This window comes from Bos indicus x Bos taurus, chromosome 2, assembly GCF_003369695.1.
Source record: "Bos indicus x Bos taurus breed Angus x Brahman F1 hybrid chromosome 2, Bos_hybrid_MaternalHap_v2.0, whole genome shotgun sequence".
NCBI lineage: Eukaryota > Metazoa > Chordata > Mammalia > Artiodactyla > Bovidae > Bos > Bos indicus x Bos taurus.
Window position 1 is genome coordinate 10536676 of NC_040077.1, and position 23083 is coordinate 10559758.

Below are 23083 nucleotides of genomic sequence, written 5' to 3' on the forward strand. Positions count from 1 at the left end.
TATTATGTTTTTCCCTGATACATATACTCACAGATAATTTACAAAAACCTACATACTTTTATTCTGTCCAAGAAATTTTAATATCATTAATTTTAACAAATACTTCTATAGTCTTATAATGTTAGAAATAAGAGGAAGCTGGTAGATATTGGGCATAACAAAGTAATGACCTGAAGTCCTTCCTTTAAATTTTCTTTGTTTTTTCCTTTTTCTTCCTTTCCCTCTTTTTCTACTTCCTCCTTTCCTTCATCTTTTTTTTTTTTTTTCTGGTACTGTCTATTCTTTATGGCTGACAAAACAGTAGAACATCATGTTGGTAGGTAATAGCAATTATTTACATATTTTAATTTCAGTGGCACAAAATATTACAGGTTCCTATGAAATATTGCTCTTTACAGCATCGAAGTGTACTTCCATCACCAGTGGTTGCTGTTTTTGCTTTGGCTCCGTCTCTTCATTCTGGAGTTATTTCTTCACCAATCTCTAGTAGCATATTGGGCACCTACCGACCTGGGGAGTTTATCATTAGTGTCCTATCTTTTCGCCTTTTCACACAGTTCATGGGATTCTCAAGGCAAGAATACTGAAGTAGTTTGCCATTCCCTTCTCCTGCCTGCTGCCAAGTCGCTTCAGTCGTGTCCGACTCTGTGCGACCCCACGGACTGCAGCCTACCAGGGTTCTCTGTCCATGGAATTCTCCAGGCAAGAACACTGGAGTGGGTTGCCATTTCCTTCTCCAATGCATGAAAGTGGAAAGTGAAAGTGAAGTCACTCAGTCATGTCTGACTCTTAGCAACCCCATGGACTACAGCCCACCAGGCTCCTTCATCCATGGGATTTTCCTGGCAACAGTACTGGAGTAGGGTGCCATTGCCTTCTCCCTTCCCTTCTCCAGTGGACTACTTTTTGTCAGAACTCTCCAACATGACCAGTCTGTCCTAAGTGGCCCTACACAGCATACTCATAATTTCAATTGAGTCAGACAAGGCTGTGATCCATGTGATCAGTTTGGTTTGTTTCCTGTGATTGTGGTTTTCATTCTGTCTGACCTCTGATGGATAACAGGCTTATGGAAGCTTCCTGAAAGGAGAGAATGACTGAGGAGGAAACTAGGTCTTGTTCTAATGGGCGGGGCCCATCAGATTGATTATATTCTTTACAGTCAAAGATGGAGAAACTCTATACAGTCAGAAAAAATAAGACCGGGAGCTGGCTCAGATCACGAACTCCCTACTGCCAAATTCCGAAGTAAACTGGAGACAGTAGGGGAAAATACCAGACTATTCAGGTATGACCTAAATCAAATCCCTTATGATTATACAGTGGAAATGACAAAGACTCAAGGGATTGATCTGATAGAGTGCTTGAAGAACTATGGACGGAGGTTCATAACACTGTACAGGAGGCAGTGATCAAGACCATCCCAAAGAAAAAGAAATGCAAACAGGGAAAATGGTTGTCTGAAGAGGCCTTACAAACAGCTGAGAAAAAAAGAGAAGTGAAAGGCAAAGGACAAAAGGAAAGATATAGCCATTTGAATGCAGAGTTCCAAAGAATAGTAAGGAGAGATAAGAAAGACTTCCTCAGCAATCAATGCAAAAAAAATAGAGGAAAACAATAGAACAGGAAAGAATAGAAATCTCTACAAGAAAATTATAGATACTAAAGGATCATTTCATGCAAATATGGGCATAATAAAGAACAGAAATGGTATGGACCTAACAGAAGCAGAAGATATTAAGAAGAGGCTGCAACAATACACAGAAGAACTATACAAAAAGGATCTTCATGACCCAGATAACCACAATGGTGTAATCAATCACCTAGAGCCAGACATCCTGGAATGTGAAGTCAAGTGGGCCTTAGGAAACATTAGTATGAACAAAGCTAGTGGAGGTGATGGAATTCAGTTGAGCTAGTTCAAATCCTGAAAGAAGATGCTATGAAAGGGCTGCACTCAATATGCCAGCAAATTTGGAAAAATCAGCAGTGGCCACAGGACTGGAAAAGGTCAATTTTCATTCCAATCCCAAAGAAAGGCAATGCCAAAATATGCTCAAACTACTACACAATTGCACTCATCTCACACACTAGTAAAGTAATGTTCAAAATTCTCCAAGCCAGGCTTCAACAATACATGAACCATGAACTTCCAGATGTTCAAGCTGGATTTAGAAAAGGCAGAGGAAACAGAGACTAAATCTGTTGGATCCTCGGAAAAGCAAGAGGGTTCCAGGAAAACATCTATTTATGCTTAATGACTATGCCAAAGCCTTTGACTGTGTGGATCACGACAAATGGTGGAAAATTGTTAATGAAATGAAAATAACAGACCACCTGACCTGCCTCCTAATAAATCTGTGTGCCTGTCAAGAACAACAGTTAGAACTGGACATGGAACAAAAGATTGGTTCCAAATCTGGTAAGGAGTATGTCAAGGCTACATACTGGCACTCTGCTTATTTAACTTATTTGCAGAATACATCATGCAAAAAGCCAGGCTGGATAAAGCACAAGCTAGAATCAAGATTGCCAGGAGGAATATCAATAACCTCAGATATGCACATGACACCACGCTTATGGCAGAAAGTGAAGAAAAACTAAAGAGCCTCTTGATAAAAGTGAAAGAGGAGAGTGAAAAAGTTGGCTTAAAACTCAACATTCTGAAAACCAAGATCATGGCATCACTTCATGGCCAATAGATGGGGAAACAATGGAAACAGTGAAAGACTATTTTTGGGGGGCTCCAAAACCACTGCAGATGGTGGCTGCAGCTACGAAGTTAAAAGATGCTTGCTCCTTGGAAGGAAATCTATGACCAACCTAGACAGCATATTAAAAAGCAGAGACATTACTTTGCCAACAAAGTTCTGTCTAGTCAAGGCTATGGTTTTTCCAGTAGTCATGTATGGATGTGAGAGTTGGACTGTGAAGACAGCTGAGCATTGAAAAATTGATGCTTCTGAACTTTGGTGTTGGAGTAGACTTGTGAGAGTCCCTTGGACTGCAAGGAGCTCCAACCAGTGTATTCTAAAGGAAGTCAGTCCTGAATATTCATTGGAAGGATGGATGCTGAAGCTGAAAACTCCAATACTTTGGCCACCTGATGCAAAGAACTAACTCCTTGGAAAAGACCCTGATCCTAGTAAAGATTGAAGGTGGGAGGAGAAGGGGATGACAGAGGATGAAATGTTTGAATGGCATCACTGACTCAATGGACATGAGTTTGAGTAAGCTCTGGGAGCTGGTGATGGACAGGGAAGCCTGGCATGCTGTAGTCCATGGGTTCGCAAAGAAATGGACATGGCTGAGTGACTAAACTGAACTGAGCACAAAATATATAAGTATAAGGAAGTTGACTAGAACTGCAGTCTAGGCATGACTCTCTGCTGAATCACTTGATAAGGCTATTTTAGTTTGTTTAATTTATATATATATATATATATATATGTCTACATTTCAACTTGAACTGTGATAGGGAAATTCCTAGAATCCTGCCCTGGTACAAAGCAGATAGCAAGCATGAGCAATTGTTTTGCAAAAGAATTTTTTACATAAATATATAGTCAAGCACTTTCTACATAGCTACATTAGATATTAATATTCTCACATTCATAATGTAGTCCATCTTGTTCTCCGTAATCATTTGTATTTTTCCTCATATCTTCCTTTTTAATGCCACTTTCTTGCATTTTTTGTAAATGATAAGCCATTTTTTTCTCTAGAAGAGCTTGTTTCTAAAATATCAAACAAGTATATTGGTTAACTTCAACTTGCTGTTTAAAGATACAAATAAATATTTAAAATGTTACAGTCTGTTGGAAATCAGCAGTCATTCCTGTCCTGTGACTTGTAAGGTTATTCTGAACATAAATTTGGGAGGGTGGTAATGGGTAAATTTCCATATGTTGTCAAACAGGAAGAATATATTTAACCCTTGAATGTGAAGTCGCTCAGTCATGTCCAACTCTTTGCGACCCCATGGACTGTAGCCTACCAGGCTTCTTGGTCCATGGGATTCTCCAGGCAAGAGTACTGGAGTGGGTTACCATTTCCTTCTCCAGGGGATCTTCCCAACCCAGGGATCGAACCCAGGTCTCCCACATTGGAGGCAGATGCTTTAACCTCTGAGCCACCAGGGAAACCATTTAACCCTTAGATGCAGTTTTTCTCATTGCACACCTTCAGGGTATCCAGTTTCAGATCAGACATCTTCTCAATGTATTGCTCTCCTGTGATTTTAGGCAATTTCTAAATCATCTTCAGTTGGACAATTCCTTTACCAAATGTCAGGTCAAACACATATAAACAGAATATCGTACATGAAATCTGGCTTCTTTTTGTCTATCTCTGGACTAATATTGACACTGGATATACCAGAAAAGAGACAGCTGCACAGAGAAAGAGCCCCAGTAATCCTCAGAGAATTCCCTAGAGGAGTAGTCAGCAAGATAATGGATTAGTACTTATAGGACTTCTATGTGAGAAACTACCCAAGACCAAGGGCTTCCCTGGTGGCTCAGATGGTAAAGCGTCTGACTGCAATGTGGGAGACCCAGGTTCAATCCCTGGGTTGGGAAGATCCCCTGGAGAAGGAAATGGCAACCCACTCCAGTACTCTTGCCTGGAAAATACCATGGACTGAGGAGCCTGGTAGACTACAGTCCATGGGGTCACAAAGAGACGGACACGACTGAGCGACTTCACTTCACCTAAGACCAAAGACAGGCCCATCCCAAATGAATCAAGGAAAAAATATCTGGTACCAATCTATGATACTTATTCTCATGAGGCTACCCAGAAAAAATTCATTAAGTCATAGAGCATTGAGTAGAGTACTAAAATGGGTCTTGCTTCTGCAGTGATGAATAACCTGTCCCAGATTCAATGTGGTTCTATTCCCATCTAACAAATATTAAAAAGCAAGACTTATTTCCAAATAACCTATCTACATCCAAGAAAAAAGAGCTAAGGAGTATTATATAAAGATGAAAATACTCAGCACACACAATAAAAAGTTCACAATATTTGGCATCCAATCAAGGAATACCGAGCATATAAAGAAGCACAGAAATATGACCCATAAAGAGAGTAATCAATCAAAAATAACCCAGAAATGATACAGATGTTAGACTTAATGATAACACTGAAATAAATAAGCTGAAAATAGAGTTACCATATGATCCTGCAATCCTATTCTTGGGCATATATATAGAGAAAACTAATTCACAAAGATGCACTCACTTCAACATTCACTGCAGCACTATTTATAATAGCCAAAACAAGGAAGTAATGTAAATGTCCATTGACAGGTGAATGGATAAAGAGGATACAATATGTGTGTATACACACACAATGGAATATTACTCAGCCATATAAAGAATGACAATGCTACTTGCAGCAACATGGATGGAACTAGAGATTATCATACTAAGTGAAATAAGTCAGAGACAAATATATATATATCACTTATATGTGAGATCTGAAAAATAATGCAGATGAACTTATTTACAAAGCAGAAATAGACTCACAGGCAGAGAAAAAAAATTGAAGACTGCCAAAGAGGGTAGCAGGCAATGGGTAGAGAGACAAATTAAGAGTTTGATATTAACATATACACACTTCTATGTATAAAATAAGTAAAAAAGGACCTACTGCATAGCACAGGGAACTATATTCAGTATTTTCTTATTATCTATAGTGGAAAAGAATTTGGAAAAGACTTTATATATACACATGAATATATATATATATATATATATATATATATATATACAACTGAATCACTTCTATACACATAGAACTAATACATCATTATAAACTAACTACACTTGAATTAAAAGCATAAAATAACTGAATTCCAAATATTTATAAGATAAACAAGAGACACAGAAGATATAAACAGTGCCCAGTCAATTTTAAATGTGTGAGGTAAGCAATGCATTTGGTGCATTAATGGTAGAGTTCACATTGAAGGGGAAGATATTAATATATATTCAGAAAAAGAAACCATCCAAAGAGAAACACTGAGGGGAAAAAAAAAAAAAAGCAAAATTAGGGAATGTGGCTAAGATGGTAGAGAAGGGAGACCCCAGGCTTCCTTCCTTGATCATAGACACACCAAAATTAAAACTATTTTCAGGGTAACTAAGAGAATGACAGGAAGACTAGCAGAAAACACTTTAATAACTAAAGACAGAAAGAAGTAGCCACAATGAGATGGGTAGGAGACAAAGAGATGTAATATAGTCTAGAGCCTCACCTTGGGGTCAGTGGCCCATAAACAACAGGATAATCACAACTGCAAAGGTTCTTCCCAAGGAGAAAAAGGTCCAAGCTCAACATTAGGCTTCCCAACCAGAAAGGTCCTGCACCAAGAAGACAAACCTCAAGAATATCTGGCTTTGGAAGTTAGCAGGGCTTACATATGGAAGAACCAGAGGGTGGTAGGAAATAATGACTTTGCTCTAAAAAGGCACATGCAAATATATGTTCTGAGGCCCACTGCAGAGGCAGTAAGATGAAAGAAGCATCAGACCAGCTTGTTCATCTTGGAGAGATTCTTGGAGAGACAGGAGGCAACTGGCATTCCCTTTGGGGATGGGGATGAGGGTGGCAGCCACTTTTGGAGGCCTGTTTTACTACAAGGATGGCAAGTACCATTTTGGAGTCCTCCTTTTAGGTTGTTAGCACTAAGGGATGACCTGCTCACAAGGGAGCTGGCAACAGTCCTGGGACCCATCTGGGCTATACACCCAGCCTCATTGGGACCCATCATCTTGCAACAGGGGCCTGGTCCTTGCTCCATTCACCAGAGGTCCCACAGCCAGTCTTACTAGGATATACACTGTCTACCAGCTGGCTGAGGCATGGGACCCTTGGACCTTTCAACCAGCTGCACCAGGACCCAGCTCTGTCCACCAGTGGGCAGGCAGCCATCACGTGAGGCAGCACTTGGCAGTCAACCAGGCCATGTAGATCTGATATGGGACACCTTTCGAGCACGTAATTCTCATGACCAGAGGAGATGCTGGGTCTCAAAGGATATACCCCACATAAGTCCACATCTTCAGGACTTGAAAATGTAACCAATGTATCTAATACATAGAAATAAACAAAAAGAATTAGGCAAAATGAGAGAAATATGTTCCAAACATAAAACTTCAGAAAATAACTAAATAAGGGGAGACAAGCAATCTACCTAATAAAAGAGTTCAAGATTATGGGCATAAGATGCTCAAGGAACACAGAAGAAGATGGATGAACCAGTGAGAAGTTTAACAAGCATTAGAACATAGAGAGGAATCAAACGGAACTAATAAAATAGCTAAAAAAACAAAACAAACAAACAAAACACTAGAAGGAGTCAACAAATTAGCTGATACAGAGGAAGGGATCAGTGAACTGGAAGACAAAGTAGTCCGAATTACCTAAGCCTAACTGAAAAAAAGACATAAAAGTCAAACAAAATGAGTTTAAGACAATTCTAGACATCAATCATACCATAATTTGCATTACAATGGTCACAGAAGGAGGAGAAGAGAGAAGGAAAGTGGCTGAGGACTTAAATGAAGAAAAAATAGATGAAAACTTGTCTAAAGTGGGAAAGAAAACAGCCATCCATGTCCACGGAGCACAAAGAATCACAATCAAGATCAACCAAAGAGGTTCACACCAATTTTTGGCAAAAAGTAAAGAAGAGAAGGAATCTTGAAAGCAGCAGGGGAAAAGCAAATAGTTATGTATCCATAAGACTCTGAGCTAACTTTTCAGCAGAAATTTTGCACTCCAGAAAAGAGTGATACAATATTTCAAAGTGACAAAAGGAAAAGTTACAACTAAGAATATTTGCCAAGGCTGTCATTCAAATTTGAAGGTCAGCCCATGAATTTTGTAGTTAGGTACCCAATATGCTACTGGAGATCAGTGGAGAAGTAACTCCAGAAAGAATGAAGGGATGGAGCTAAAGCAAAAACACATCCAGTTGTGGATGTGACTGGTGATAGAAGTAAGGTCCGATGCTGTAAAGAGCAATATTGCATAGGAACCTGTAATGTTAGGTCCATGAATCAAGTCAAAATGGAAGTGGTCAAACAGGAGACGGCAAGAGTGAACGTCGACATTCTAGGAATCAGCGAACTAAGATGGACTGGAATGGGTGAATTTAACCAGATGACCATTATATCTACGTCTGTGGCCAGAATCCCTTAGAAGAAATGGAGTAGCCATCATAGTCAACAAAAGAGTCTGAAATGCAGTACCTGAATGCAATCTCAAAAATGACAGAATGATCTCTGTTCATTTCCAAGGCAAACCATTCAATATCACAGTAATCCGGCCAGGAATGCTGAAGAAGCTGAAGTTGAATGGTTCTATGAAGACCTACAAGAACTTTTAGAACTAACACTCAAAAAAAAAAAAAAAAAAGTCCTTTTCATTGTAGGGGACTGGAGATCAGTCCTGAGTGTTTACTGGAAGAACTGATGTTGAAGCTGAAATTCCAATATTTTGGCCACTTGATGTGAAGAGCTGACTCATTTGAAAAGATCCTGATGTTGGGAAAGATTGAAGGCAAGAGGAGAAGGGGACAACAGAGGACAAAATAGTTAGATGGCATCACGGACTCAATGGACATGAGTTTGTGTAAACTCTGGGAGTTGGTGATGGACAGGGAGGCCTGGCGTGCTGCAATTCATGGGGTCGCAAAGAGTCAGACATGACTGAATGACTGAACTGGACTGAACTGAACTGAAAAGACCACTGAAAAGTTTTATAAGAAACCTGAAAAGGACTGCTCTAAGCAGAAAAGAGCACAACTAGAAATATGGAAAACACAAAAGGAAAAATCTCATTGGTAAAGGCACACACACAGTAAAGGCAGTGGATCAAGCACTTATAAAACTAGTAGGAAAGTTAAAACACAAAAGTAGTAAAATCATATCCACAGTAAGTAAAGTCAAAATGAAAATTGGTTGCATGGCCGTATCCAACTCTGTGATCCCACGGACTGTAGCCTATCAGGCTCCTCTGTCCATGAAGTTCTCCAGGCACAAGTACTGGAGTGGGTTGCCATTTCCTTCTTCAGGGGATCTTCCCAACCCAGGGCTTAAACGTGGTTCTCCTGCATTGCAGGCAGATTCTTTACCAACTGAGCTACTAGGGAAGCCCAAGCTGGGGGTCCAACAAAGGAACTCAGAACCCCTAGGGAATTTGACTTTGGAGGCCAGTGGGATTTGATTACAGAACTTCCACGGGACTGGGGAAACAGACTCTTGGAGGGCACAAACAAAACCTTGTGCACACCAGGAGCCAGGAGAAAGGAGCAGTGCCCTGACAAGAGACTGAGTTACACTTGACTGTGAGTGTAGTTGAGTAGTTAAGGGATGCACAAAAGGTAGTTAAGGGATGCCCCAAAATATTTAAAATATAATATGTAAAAACATTAAAAATGGAGAGGAGAATAAAACTGTAGGGTTGTTAGGAAGTATTTGAATCTAAGAGATAATCAACTAAATCAATCATATGTAATATATATATATATATATATATATATATATATATATATTTATATATATATATATATGATTTTAAACACACACACAGACACACACACATTTTATGCTTCCCAGGTTGCTCAGTGGTAAAGAATTTGCCTGCCAATGCAGAGGACCCAGGAGATGCAGGTTTGACCCATGAGTTGGGAAGAGCACCTGGAAGTGTAAATAGCAATCCACTCCAGTACTATTGCCTAGAGAATTCTGTGGACAGAGGAGCTTGACAGGCTGCAGTCCTTGTGGTCATAAAGACAAAACTGAGCTACTGAGCATGCACATACATTTTTACAGTAACCACAAACCAAAAACATGTAGTACAACACAAAAGAAAAGAAACAAACTCAAGAATAATATTAAAGATATTCATAAAATCACAATGGAAGAGAGCAAATGATTAAATGAATGAAAAAGAACCTATAGAACAACCAGAAATCAATGAACAAAATGTAAACAAGTACATAGATATCAGTAATTATCAATACTTTATATCTAAATGGATTAAATGTTTCAATCAAATGACAGAATGGCGGAATGAATATAAAAAAATAAGCCATACATATGCCGCCTGCAGGTTGATCTAAAGACACACAATTACTCAGCCATTAAAAAGAATACATTTGAATCAGTTCTAATGAGGTGGATGAAACTGGAGCCTATTATACAGAGTGAAGTAAGCCAGAAAGAAAAACACCAATACAGTATACTAACGCATATATATGGAATTTAGAAAGATGGTAACGATAACCCTGTATACGAGACAGCAAAAGAGACACTGACATATAGAACAGTGTTATGGACTTTGTGGGAGAGGGAGAGGGTGGGAAGATTTGGGAGAATGGCATTGAAACATGTAAAATATCATGTATGAAACGAGATGCCAGTCCAGGTTCAATGCACGATACTGGATGCTTGGGGCTAGTGCACTGGGACGACCCAGAGGGATGGTATGGGGAGGGAGGAGGGAGGAGGGTTCAGGATGGGGAACACATGTATACCTGTGGTGGATTCATTTTGATATTTGACAAAACTAATACAATTATGTAAAGTTTAAAAATAAAATAAAATTAATTAAAAAAAAATAAAGACACACAAACTGAAAGTAAGGGGATGGAGAAAGTATTCCATACAAAATTGGTGGTAGCAATACTTTTATCAGACAAAATAGACTTTCAAACATAGACTCTAACAAAAAACAAAGAGGGATATTACATAATGAAGAAAGGATTGATCTAGGAAGATATAACAATTGTAAATACCTATGTACCCAACATAGGAGCACCTAAGTACACAAAGCAAATACTAACATAGATAAAGGGAGAAATTGACAGTAACACAATAACAGTAGGGGACAATAATAACTTCACTTACATTAACTGACAGATCATTTAGACAGAAGATCGATACAGAAACACTAGCCTTAAACAACAAATTAAATGGTGGATATATACAATATCGCATCAAAAAGCAACAGAGTACACACTCCAGTACACATGTGACATTCTCAAGGACAGATCAATCACATGTTAGGCCAGAAAACAAGTCTAAATAAATTTAAGATGACTGAAATCATATCAAGCATTTCTTCCTAGCACAATAAAATCACCACGAGAAAATTGTAAAAAAATAAAAATATGTGTATGTGGAGGCTAGACAATATGCTACTAAACAACCAACGGGTCACTGAAGAAATCAAACTAAAACTATCTGGAGACAAAAGAAAATGGAAACACAATGATCCAAAATCTATGGGAAGCAACTTTTCTAAGAGGGAACTTAAAAGAAGTTCTGAGAGGGAAGTTTACAGCAATAGAAGCTTATATCAGGGAACAAAATTCTCAAATAAACCACCTAATCTACACCCAAAGGAACTAGAAAAAGAACAAACAAACTCAGAGTTAGTAGAAGGGAAGAAGTCATACAGATCAGAGCAGAATAAATGGAACAAAGACTAAAAAAAAGTTGTAAAATATCAATGAAGATAAGATCTGGTTCTTTGAAAAGATAAACAAAATTGAAAAATCTTTAGCCAGGCTCATCAAGAAAGAGAGGGCCCAAATAAAATTAGAAGTGAAAAAGAAGTTATAATCAACATCATAAAAATACAAAATATCATAAAAGATTATGATGAACAATTATATCCCAATAAAATATACAAGCTAGAAGAAATATACATTCCTAGAAATGTATAATCTCCCAAGACTGAATTGAGAAGAAGATGAAAGATGAAAAAAGAAATTACCAGTAATGAAATTTAATCAACAGGACCAGAAGTCTTTACTGAAGAATACTACCAATATTTAAAGAAGATTTACTACCTATCCCTCTCAAACAATTCCAAAATATCAAAGAGGAAGGGAGAGTCTTCCAAACTCATTCTATGAGACCAACATCACCCTGAAACAAGACAAAAACACCACTCAAAAAAGGAAATTACAGGTCATTATCAAAGGTGGACACGGATGTAAATATCCTCAAAATATTAAAAGTCAGAATTTGAGATCACACACCATGATCAAGTGGGATTTGTCTGAAAAGTATGTTTCAGTACCTGCAAAGAAATCAATATGATACATATTAACAGTGTGAAAAACAGAAATCATACAATTATCTCAATCAGTGTAGAAAAAGGTGTTGACAAAGTTCAATATCTATTTATGATAAACACCTTCCTATGGCTGGCTCATGTTGATGTTTGGCAGAAATCAACACAATTCTGTAAAGCATTTATCCCTCAATAAAAAAATAAATCAAAAAGTTAAAAAAAAAAAACAAAAAACTCTCCACAAAGTAGGTGACAGGGGAAGCATACCCCAACATAATAAAGGTCATATGTGATAAACCTACAGCCAACATCATAGTTAATGGTGAAAAATTGAAAGCATTTCCTCTAAGATAAGGAATAAGACAAGGATGCCCCATCCCACTACTTTTATTGAATACAGTATTGGAAGTCGTTTTGAAGAGGTAGAGGAACCAGAGATAAAAGTGCCAACATCTGTTGGCTCATGGAGAAAGCAAGGGAGTTAAAAAAAAAAAAAATCTACTTCTGCTTCGTTTACTACACTAAAACCTTTGACTATCTGGATCACAACAAACTGGAAAATTCTTATAGATGTGGGAGTACCAGACCACCTTACTTGTCTCCTGAGAAAGTTAAATGCAGGTCAAGAAGCACCAGCTAGAATGGACATGGAAAAATTGACTGGTTCCAAATTGGGAAAGGAGTTTGACAAGACTGTATACTGTCACCTTGCTTATTTAACTTAAATGCAGAGTACATCACACAAAACACTAGACTGGATGAATCACAAGCTGGAATCAAGATTGCTGGAAGAAATATCAACAACCTCAGATATGAAGATGATACCACTTTAATGGCAGAAAGTGAAGATGAACTAAAGAGCCTCTTGATGAGGGTGAAAGAGGTGAGTGAGCTGGCTTGAAACACAGCATTCAAAAAACAAAGAACATGGCATCTGGTCCCATCACTTCATGGCAAATAGAAGGGGAAAAAGTGGAAGCAGTGACAGATTTTATTTTCTTGGGCTCTAAAATTACTGAAGATGGTGACTGCAATCATGAATTTAAGACACATGCTCCTTGGAAGAAAAGCTATGGCAAATCTAGACAAGTATTCAAAAAGCAGAGGTATCACTTTGCTGACAAAAGTCCATATAGTCAAAGTTATGGCTTTTCCAGTAGTTATGTACAGACTTGAGAATTGTACCATAAAGAAGGCTGAGTACAATTTAATGCTTTTGAACTGTGGTGCTGTTCACAGAAGACTCTTGAGAGTCCCTTGGACAGCATGGAGATCAAAACAATCAATCCTAAAGGAAATCAACCCTGAATATTCATTGGAAGGACTGATGCTGAAGCTCCAATACTTTTGCCTCTTGATGCAAAGAACTGACTCACTGGAAAAGACCTTGAGGCTGTATAGACAGAAAGCAAATGGAGAAGGGGGCAACAGAGGATAAAATGGTTTGATAGCATCACTTACTCAAGGGACATGAATTAGAGCAAACTCCAAGAGATAGTGGAGGACAGAGGAGCCTGGTGAGCTAGAGTTCAGGAAAAAGCAAAGAGTCAGACATAACTCAGCAACTGAACACTGGAAGTCCTAGCCATAACAGTCAGACAAGTAAAGAAATGAACTGTATCCAACTTGGAAAAGAAGATGTAAAACTGTTTGCAGATGACATGATATTATACACAGAAAATCCTAAAGATGCCCCCAAATTTATTAGAACTAATAAATGAATTCAGTAAGATTGCAGGATACAAAATTAATAATCACAAGTCATATTTCTACAAACCAACAATGAACTAACAGAAAGAGAAATTAAGGATCAATGTCATTTACAATTGCATCAAAAAGAATACATTACCTAGGAATAATTCTAACAAAGGAGATAAAAGACTTAAAATCACAAACTGTAAGACATTAATGAAATAAATTTAAAACAACACAAAAAATTGGAAAGATATACCATGCTCACAAATTGGAAGAATACTGTTAAAATGACCATATTTCCCAAGGCAATGTACAGATTTAATGTAAACCCTATTAAAATACCAATGGCATTTACAGAACCAGAACAAATAATTCTAAAATTGGTATGAAAACATAAAAGTTTTTGAGATAGATGAGGGTCTTTTCTCAAAATAATCTTGAGAAAGATGTTCAAAATCATAATCCCTGGTTTCAAACTATACGACAAAGCTACAGTAATCAAAACAGTATGTAGGTGGCACAGAAGCAGACACATATATCATTACAACAGAAGAGACAGCCCAGAAATAAACCTGCACTTTTATGGTCAATTAATGTACAACAAAGGAGGCATAAATATACAATAGGAAAAATATAGCTTCTTCAATAAATGGTGTTGGGAAAACTGGAGAGCTAAAGGGAAAAGAAAAAACAGATTTACTTTCTCATACCATATACAAAACCAAATTAAAAATGGATTAAGAATTTAAATGTTTAAGATTTCAAATAAAAAAACTCCTAGAGAAAACAGGTATCATGATCTTTGACATAAATTTTAGCATATTATTACTAGTCTGATCTGGCTCTTTAGGCAAAAAGCAAAAATAAACAAATGAGACTGCAAAAAACTAAAACTTTTTTGGACACGTAGATTCTTGGCAAAATAAAAAGGCAGTTTACTGAATGGGAGAAGATATTTGTTAATGATATACCCAATAAAAGGTTAGTATCCAAAATATAAAATGGAATCATATAACTTATCAAAAACAAATAAATAAATAACCCAACCAAAAATGGGCAGAGGACTTGAATGAACATTTTTCTAAAAAACATACTTATGGCCAAAAAATACATGAAAAGATGCTCAACATCATAAGTCTTCAGGAAAATGCAAATCAAAAACAGAATCAGTACCACCACACCTCTGCCAGAATGGCTATCATTAAAAACACAACTAATAACAAATGGTAAGGATGTGGACAGTGAAAAAATTGGTTTAAAGCCCAATATTCATAAAACTAAGATCATGGCATCCATTCCCATCAGTTCAGTTCAGTCACTCAGTCGTGTCTGACTCTTTGCGACCACATGAATTGCAGCACGCCAGGCCTCCCTGTCCATCACCAACTCCCAGAGTTCATTCAGACTCACGTCCATCGAGTCAGTGATGCCATCCAGCCATCTCATCCTCTGTCATCCCCTTCTCCTCCCACCCCCAATCCCTCCCAGCATCAGAGTCTTTTCCAATGAGTCCACTCTTCGCATGAGGTGGCCAAAGTACTGGAGTTTCAGCTTTAGCATCATTGCTTCCAAAGAAATCCCAGGGCTGATATCCTTCAGAATGGACTGGTTGGAACTCCTTGCAGTCCAAGGGACTCTCAAGAGTCTTCTCCAACATCACAGTTCAAAAGCATCAATCCTTTGGCACTCAGCTTTCTTCACAGTCCAACTCTCACATCCACACATGACCACTGGAAAAACCATAGCCTTGACCAGACAGACTTTTGTTGGAAAAGTAATGTCTCTGCTTTTCAATATGCTATCTAGGTTGGTCATAACTTTTCTTCCAAGAAGTAAGCGTCTCTTAATTTCATGGCTGCTGTCACCATCTGCAGTAATTTTGGAGCCCCCCAAAATAAAGTCTGACACTGTTTCCACTGTTTCCCCATCCAGTCCCATCACTTCATGGCAAATAGATGGGGAAACAGTGGAAACAGTGGCTGACTTTATTTTTCTGAACTCCAAAATCACTGCAGATGGTGATGGTGTCCAGATGGTGATGGCGTCCAGGACCTTTACTCCTTGGAAGAAAAGCAATGACCAACCTAGACAGCATATTAAAAGCAGAGACATTACTTTGTCAACAAAGGTTCATCTGGTCAAGGCTATGGTTTTTCCAGTGGTCATGTATGGATGTGAATTGGATTATAAAGAAAGCTGAGCACAGAAGAATTGATGCTTTTGAACTGTGGTGTTAGAGAAGACGCTTGAGAGTCCCTTGGAATGGAAGGAGATCTAACTAGTCCATCCTAAAGGAAATCAGTCCTAAACATTCATTGGAAGGACTGATGTTGAAGCTGAAATTCCAATACTTTAGCCACCTGATGTGATGAGCTGACTCATTGGAAAAGACCCTGATGCTGTGAAAGATTGAAGGCTGGAGGAGAAGAGGACAACAGAGGAATACATGGTTGGATGGCATCACCAACTCAATGGACATGAGTTTGGGTAGACTCCGGGAGTTGGTGGTGGACATGCTATAGTCCATGGGGCTGAACAGAGTCGGACATGACTGAGCGAATGAACTGAACTGAACTTCAGGATGAGGAGAAAATGGAACCCTCAAGGCACTGTTGTCTGGATTATAAATTATAAGCTGGTAGAAGCCACCACAGAAAACAGTACGTAAAATCCTAAAAAAAAAAAAAAAAAATAGAGCTACCATATGACACAGCAATTTCACTTCTGGATATTTAATCAAAGGAAATACAAACACTAATACAAAAGATGCAGGCATTCAAGTATTCACTGCAGTAGTATTAACAATAACCAGGAAAAGGAAGCAACCCAAGTGTTCATCCATAGTCAAATGGATAACTAAGATGTGGTCACACACATTGGAATATTATTTAGCCATTAAAAATACTAAATCTTGCCATTTGTGACAACATGGACAATCTAAAAGTATTCTGCTAAGTGAAATAATTCACATTAAGACAAATGCAACATATATCAAATGTAGAAGCTAAAAAATAAAACTAACAAATTCAGATACAGACAAGAAACAGGTGGTTTCCAGAAAGGAGTTTGGTGGGAAGCAGATGTAGGGTATTAAGAGGTACAAATCTCAAGTTATCTAACGAATTAGAGGGACAAAATATACAGCGTCTGGAATACAGTCAATAATATAAATCAGCTTGTATAACAAAGTTTACTAGACTTATTGTGGTGATCATTTTATAATGTATGGATGTGTAAAATCATTATATAATACACCCGAAGCTGACATTGTACATTGTAATACTATACACTGACTATATTTCAATTAAAGAACCACAAAATGAAAAACATCATTAAGGTCTGGTGCAATGTCAAGCAGCCTAATAGCTCTGTAGAGAGGCAAGCAGGACAAAATAAATATTTGACAATAATGTCCATGATAATCACTTCTATTAAACATTATACTGGAGGTTCTAGCCAATGCAATCAGGCAAGAGAAGGAACTAAAAACTCATCCATGTTTAATGAGCACCAAGATCATTTGTAGAACCATGATCATTATGTCGAACATCAGTTGGCACCTACAATAAAACTAATAGAGCTAGTAAGTGTTTTTATCCATATAAGATATAAGATGAATATTAAAAATTGATTTCCTATATCCCAACATAAAATAATTGGAATTTAAAATACAAATTACAATAAATTATGAAATATATAGGAATAAATCTAGCAAAATATGTGTAAAAGCTGTACACTTCAAATTATATAAGTACATGATAAGAAAAATTAAGAAGACATAAATAAATAGAGGTGTTTGGTTCATGAGTTGGAAGATCCAATATAATCAAGAGATCAATTCTGCCCAAAATGACCTATACAGTCAATACAATTCCCATCAAAATCTCAGCAAAATTTCCTGGCAAACATGTACAACATGGTTTTAAAATATATATAGAAATATAAATGTAAATATAGATTAACCAAAACAACTCTGAAACAGAAAAACAAACTTGGAAAACTAAAATGACTTATTTAAAGAATTATTAAATGTATAATCAAGATAAGACAAACAGGTCAAAAAACAGAAAAAAGGAGTAAAGTTAGTAAACTGCTGCTGCTGCTAAGTTGCTTCAGTCGTGTCCGACTCTGTGCGACCCCATAGACAGCAGCCCACCAGGCTCCCCCGTCCCTGGGATTCTCCAGGCAAGAACACTGCAGTGGGTTGCCATTTCCTTCTCCAATGCATAAAAGTGAAAAGTCAAAGTGAAGCTGCTCAGTCGTGTCCGACTCTTAGCGACCCCATGGACTGCAGCCTACCAGGCTCCTCCATCCATGGGATTTTCCAGGCAAGAGTACTGGAGTGGGGTGCCACTGCCTTCTCCTGAAACTCATTTTTGACAAAGAAGCTAAGATAAATCTCTTATCTTAAGTTTTTGATAACTCTGCAACAAACACATACTTTGAGTAAAAATACAGGTAATGTCAAATCTAAAAGAAAATATAGATTATACTAAGAAACAAAAATGAATTGAAAAGCTTTTATATTAAAACATAATTCAAAAACCCAATTTAGAATAGTTGCACTGGAAATACCAACAATTCAAACTGCTCTGCCATTAAGATTCCTCAAGCAGCCTGTGGTATTACCATGCCTACCATGAATGTTCATGTTTAATGGGCACGCCCAGTGCCAGAATTTGATTGAGACTAAAGTTTATGGAGACACAGTAAATGTCATCAGGTGAAAATTAAGAGGAAACCTGGGGCACTCTGTTGCTACACATAAAAGAATGAAATTAGAATATTCACTAACACCATACACAAAAATAAACTCAAAATGGATCAAAGACCTAAATGTAAGGCCAAATGTTATAAGACTCTTAAGAGGAAAGTATAGCCAGAACACTCTTTGACATAAATTACAACTATATCTTTTTTTGATCCACCTCCTAGAGTAATGAAAAGAAAAAGGGAAAGAAAAAAGGACCTAATTAAACTTAAAAGCTTCTGCACAGCAAAAGAAACCATAAACAAAAAGAGAGATATATTTGCAAATGAGACAGAAAAGGAATTAGTCTCCAAAATTTACAAACAGCCCCTTCAGCTCAGACAGAAAAATACACAGCCCAATCAAAAATAAGCAGAAGATCTAAACAGACATTTCTCCAAAGGCATACAGATGGCCAAAATATATGAAAAGACAGTAGTTCTATTTTTAGTTTTTTAAGGAATCTCCATACTATTCTCCATAGTGGTTGTACCATTACATTGTCATAACAGTGTAGAAGGGTTCCCTTTTTGCCTCTACACCTTCTCCAGCATTGTTTGTTTGTAGACTTTTTGATGATGATCATTTTGACCAGTATGAGGTGATACCATATTGTAGTTTTGATTTGCATTTATCTGATAATTAGTGCAGAATAACATGGAGATTCCTTAAAAAACTAAAAATAGAACTACTATACATGACCTAGTAACCCCACTCCTGGCCACGTATCCAGAGAAAACTATAATCCAAAAGGATACACACACTCCAGTGTTCACTGCAGCATTATTCACAATAGCCAAAACATGGAAACAATTTAAATGTCCATTGATAGAGGAATGGATAAAGAAGATGTGGTACATATATATAACAGAAAAGTACTCAGCCATGAAAAATGAAATAATGCCATTTGTAGTAACATAGATGACCTGGATAGAGATTATCACACTAAGTCAGGTAGAAAAGACAAATATTTTATGATATCACTCATATGTAAAATAAAATTTAAAAAAAAATGAACTTATTCACAAAACAGAAACAGACTTACAGATATGGAAAACAAACTTACGGTTACAAAAGAGGAAATGTGAGGGGGTGGAGGAATAAATCAGAAGCCTGTGATAACACACACAAAACACTACTATATATATGACAGATAACCAACAAGGACCTACTGCATAGCACAGTAAACTCTACTCAGTGTTCTGTGATAACCTACATGAGAAAAGAATCTAAAATGGAATGAATACATGTATTACTGAATCACTTTTCTATACACCTGAACCTAACTCAACACTGTAAATCAACTATGTGCTATGCTTAGTCGCTCAGTCATGTCCAACTCTGTGACCTCATGGACTGTAGCCCACCAGGCTGCTCTGTCCATGGAGATTCTCCAGGCAAGAATACTGGAGTGAACTGCCACGGTCTCCTCCAGGGGATCTTTCCAACCTATGGATCAAACTCAAGTCTCCTGCACTGCATTCCAATAAAAAACTGGTGAAAAATTAAATATTAGAAAATAATAATTATAGTAAATTCAAGTAAGCTGAGATTTCCATATGAACAACGAGTCACTAACAATACTAAAATGTACATGTAGGAAGTCTAGAGGGCTTCCCTAGGGGTCGCAAGAGTCAGACATGACTTAGCAACTAAACACCACCACCGCAATGGTAGAATAAAATATTAATATATTTCAATTTCAATATTTAAAAAATTATATAGCAGTGTATATCAGTATAACCAAACTATGTAAATCTTACACTTACACATAGGTTTGTCAACAAGAAATTACCTAAAATAATTATTTAGATTAGATTATTTTAGATAACATTTATTGACATAGAGTTGTCAATGTTGTTTTGTTATTAAAAAAGTGAAGAATCTGTAAGGAATAATAACATGAATGTATGTGTTAATTCAAACATATAAACATTTACAGAAGTATTATACAATGTGTAAGAATACAGTGGTGTGTGTATATATACCAATAAATAAATATGGTGGTGATGGAATTACAAATGAATTTTATTTCTCTTTATACTGATTTATACTCTAAATCATAAAATATTACATATTATTTAAAGTTCAAAACAAGTATTCTGAGAAGATTAACTGGTGGGGAAAAACTGAGAACTTGCTTCAAAATTCTAATAAAAACAATCAGTTATATAAATTTTTTCTACAGGAATTACAAGTATAGTTTATGGTGTGAGATAAAGTCAAAAGTAGCTTTATCAAATAATAGTGAAGTACTTTTTATATTACAGCCACAATAAAATACAACCAAAATACAATAAAAATTTTATAACTTTCACTTGGTATAATACAAATCATTTGGGGTAACTGTTCTATTGCCATCTCACAAAGTGGACTACATTCAAAAATGAAAACTATCAAAAGCACATCCTCAATCAGCCCCAATCAGAGGTTAAATCTCACCCTACCTTCTTGTCACTCTCTTCTCTGCTTTTACGCCGTTGTTCCTCTATCCTAGCTTCTCTTTTCACATCTTCTCCAATCCTTGTCAGAAGTAACATCTCTTTTGTCTTCCATTCCTAAAGAGCACCATGTTACCATATTCAGTATGCATACACAATTAACCTCTATATTTTTTCCACTACCAAAAAGCAAGTTATTTAGAACAAGTCAAGGTGAAAAAGTAATTGCAGTTCTGTGAATTTTAAACCATTAAAAATAGGCTTAAGCACATCTTTATTAATCAAAATAGGCACTGTTACAATCAATGCATTTTGGCCACTGAGAAATAAGTTTGCTGTAGCATAAAAATCTGTGCTTCGTGATTCACTGAACTCTTGGAAACCATTTTCTGCTTCCTGCTGGTTGTGGAAGTGCTTTCCAAGCAAAAAGTTGTCAAGATGCCTGAAGAAGTGATAGTCAGTTGGTGAGAGATCAGTTGAATATGGCAGATGAGGCAAAATTTCAAAGTGAAATTCATTCAACTTTTGAAGCACTAGTCGTACGATGTATGGTTGGGCATTATCAAGAAGTGGACACATTTTCATGACCAGTGCCAGCTGCAGGCATTGCAGTTTTCGGTGCATCTCATTGATTTGCTGAGCATACTTCTCAGATATAATGGTTTTGATGGGGATTCAGAAAGCTATAGTGGGTTAAGCTGATAGCAGATGACCAAATAGTGACCATGACATTTTATTGGTGCAAGTTTGCTTTAGGAAGTATTTTGGAGCTTTTTCTTGGTCCGACAACTGAGCTGGTCATCTCATTGCTAGTTGTCACATAAAATCAACTTTTCGCCATACATCACAATTTGATTGAGAAATGGTTCATTGTTGTTGTGTAGAATAAGATGACACTTCAACGATTTTTTAATTTGCAGTCAGCACATTAGGTATCCACTTAACAAGCTTTTTTACCTTTCCAATTTGCTTCAAAAGCCAAATGACCATAGAATAGTCAAAGTTCAGTTCTTTGGCAACTTCTCAGGTAGTTCTTCTATCAGCTTTGATGGAAGATCAGCTTCGATGATCTCAATTGGTTGGTGTCAGCTTTCAAAGGCCATCCACTGTGCTCGTCATCTTCAAGGCTCTCGTTTCCTTTGCAAAACTTAACAGCCACTACACTACAGGTTCATTAGCAGTTCCTGGGCCAAATGCATCAATGATGTTGTGAGTTGTCTCCACTGCTTTACGACCCATTTTGAAGTTGAATAAGAAAAGTGCTCAAACTTGCTCTTTGTCTAACATATCTGTTTGCTGTTGTTGTTCAGTCGCCAAGTCATGTCTGACTCTTCATGACCCCATAGCATGTTAGGCTTCCCTGTCCTTCACCATCTCCCAGAGCTTGCCCATGATCATGTATTGTATTGGTGATTCAATAAACCATCTCATCCCTTGTCACCTGCTTCTTCTGCCAACAATATTTCTCAGCATCAGAGTGTTTTCCAATGAGTCAGCTGTTCAAATCAGGTGGCCAAGGCATTGGAGCTTCAGCATCAGTCATTCTAATGAATATTTAGGGTTGATTTCCTTTAAGATTGATTGGTTTGTTTTCCTTCCTGTCCAAGGGACTCTCAAGAGTCACCTCCAGCACCAGAGTTCAAAAGCATTAATTTCTCAGCATTCTCCCTTCTTTATTGTCCAGCTCTCACAACTATACCTGACTACTGGAAAGGCCATAGCCTTAACTATATGGACCTTTGTTGGAAAAGGGATTTTTTGCTTTTTAACACACTGTCTAGGTTTGTCATAGCTTTCCTGCCAAGAAACAGTTCAGTCAGTTTAGTCGCTAAGTCGAGTCCAACTCTGTGTGAACAAATGGCCTGCAACATGACAGGCTTCCCTGTCCATCACCAACTCCTGAAACTTGCTCAAACTCATGTCTATTGAGTTGATGATGCCATCCAACCATCTTATCCTCTGTTGTCCCCTTCTTCTCCTGCCTTTGATCTTGTCCACCATCAAGGTCTTTTCCAATGAATTAGTTCTTTGCATCAGATGGCCAAAGTATTGGGGTTTCCGCTTCAGCATCCATCCTTCTGATGAATATTCAGCTGCCCAT

The 23083-nt window shown here is 37.4% G+C and overlaps 1 protein-coding gene across 1 annotated transcript in view; it reads right to left on the bottom strand.

The window, feature by feature from the left end:
• Nucleotides 1-23083, bottom strand: part of FSIP2 (fibrous sheath interacting protein 2) — a 147766-nt gene that overhangs the window by 107774 nt on the left and 16909 nt on the right. Inside the window, 2 exon segments of the mRNA XM_027523038.1 lie at nt 3611-3737; nt 20989-21099. Of these exon segments, the coding sequence (XP_027378839.1) occupies nt 3611-3737; nt 20989-21099 (238 nt within the window).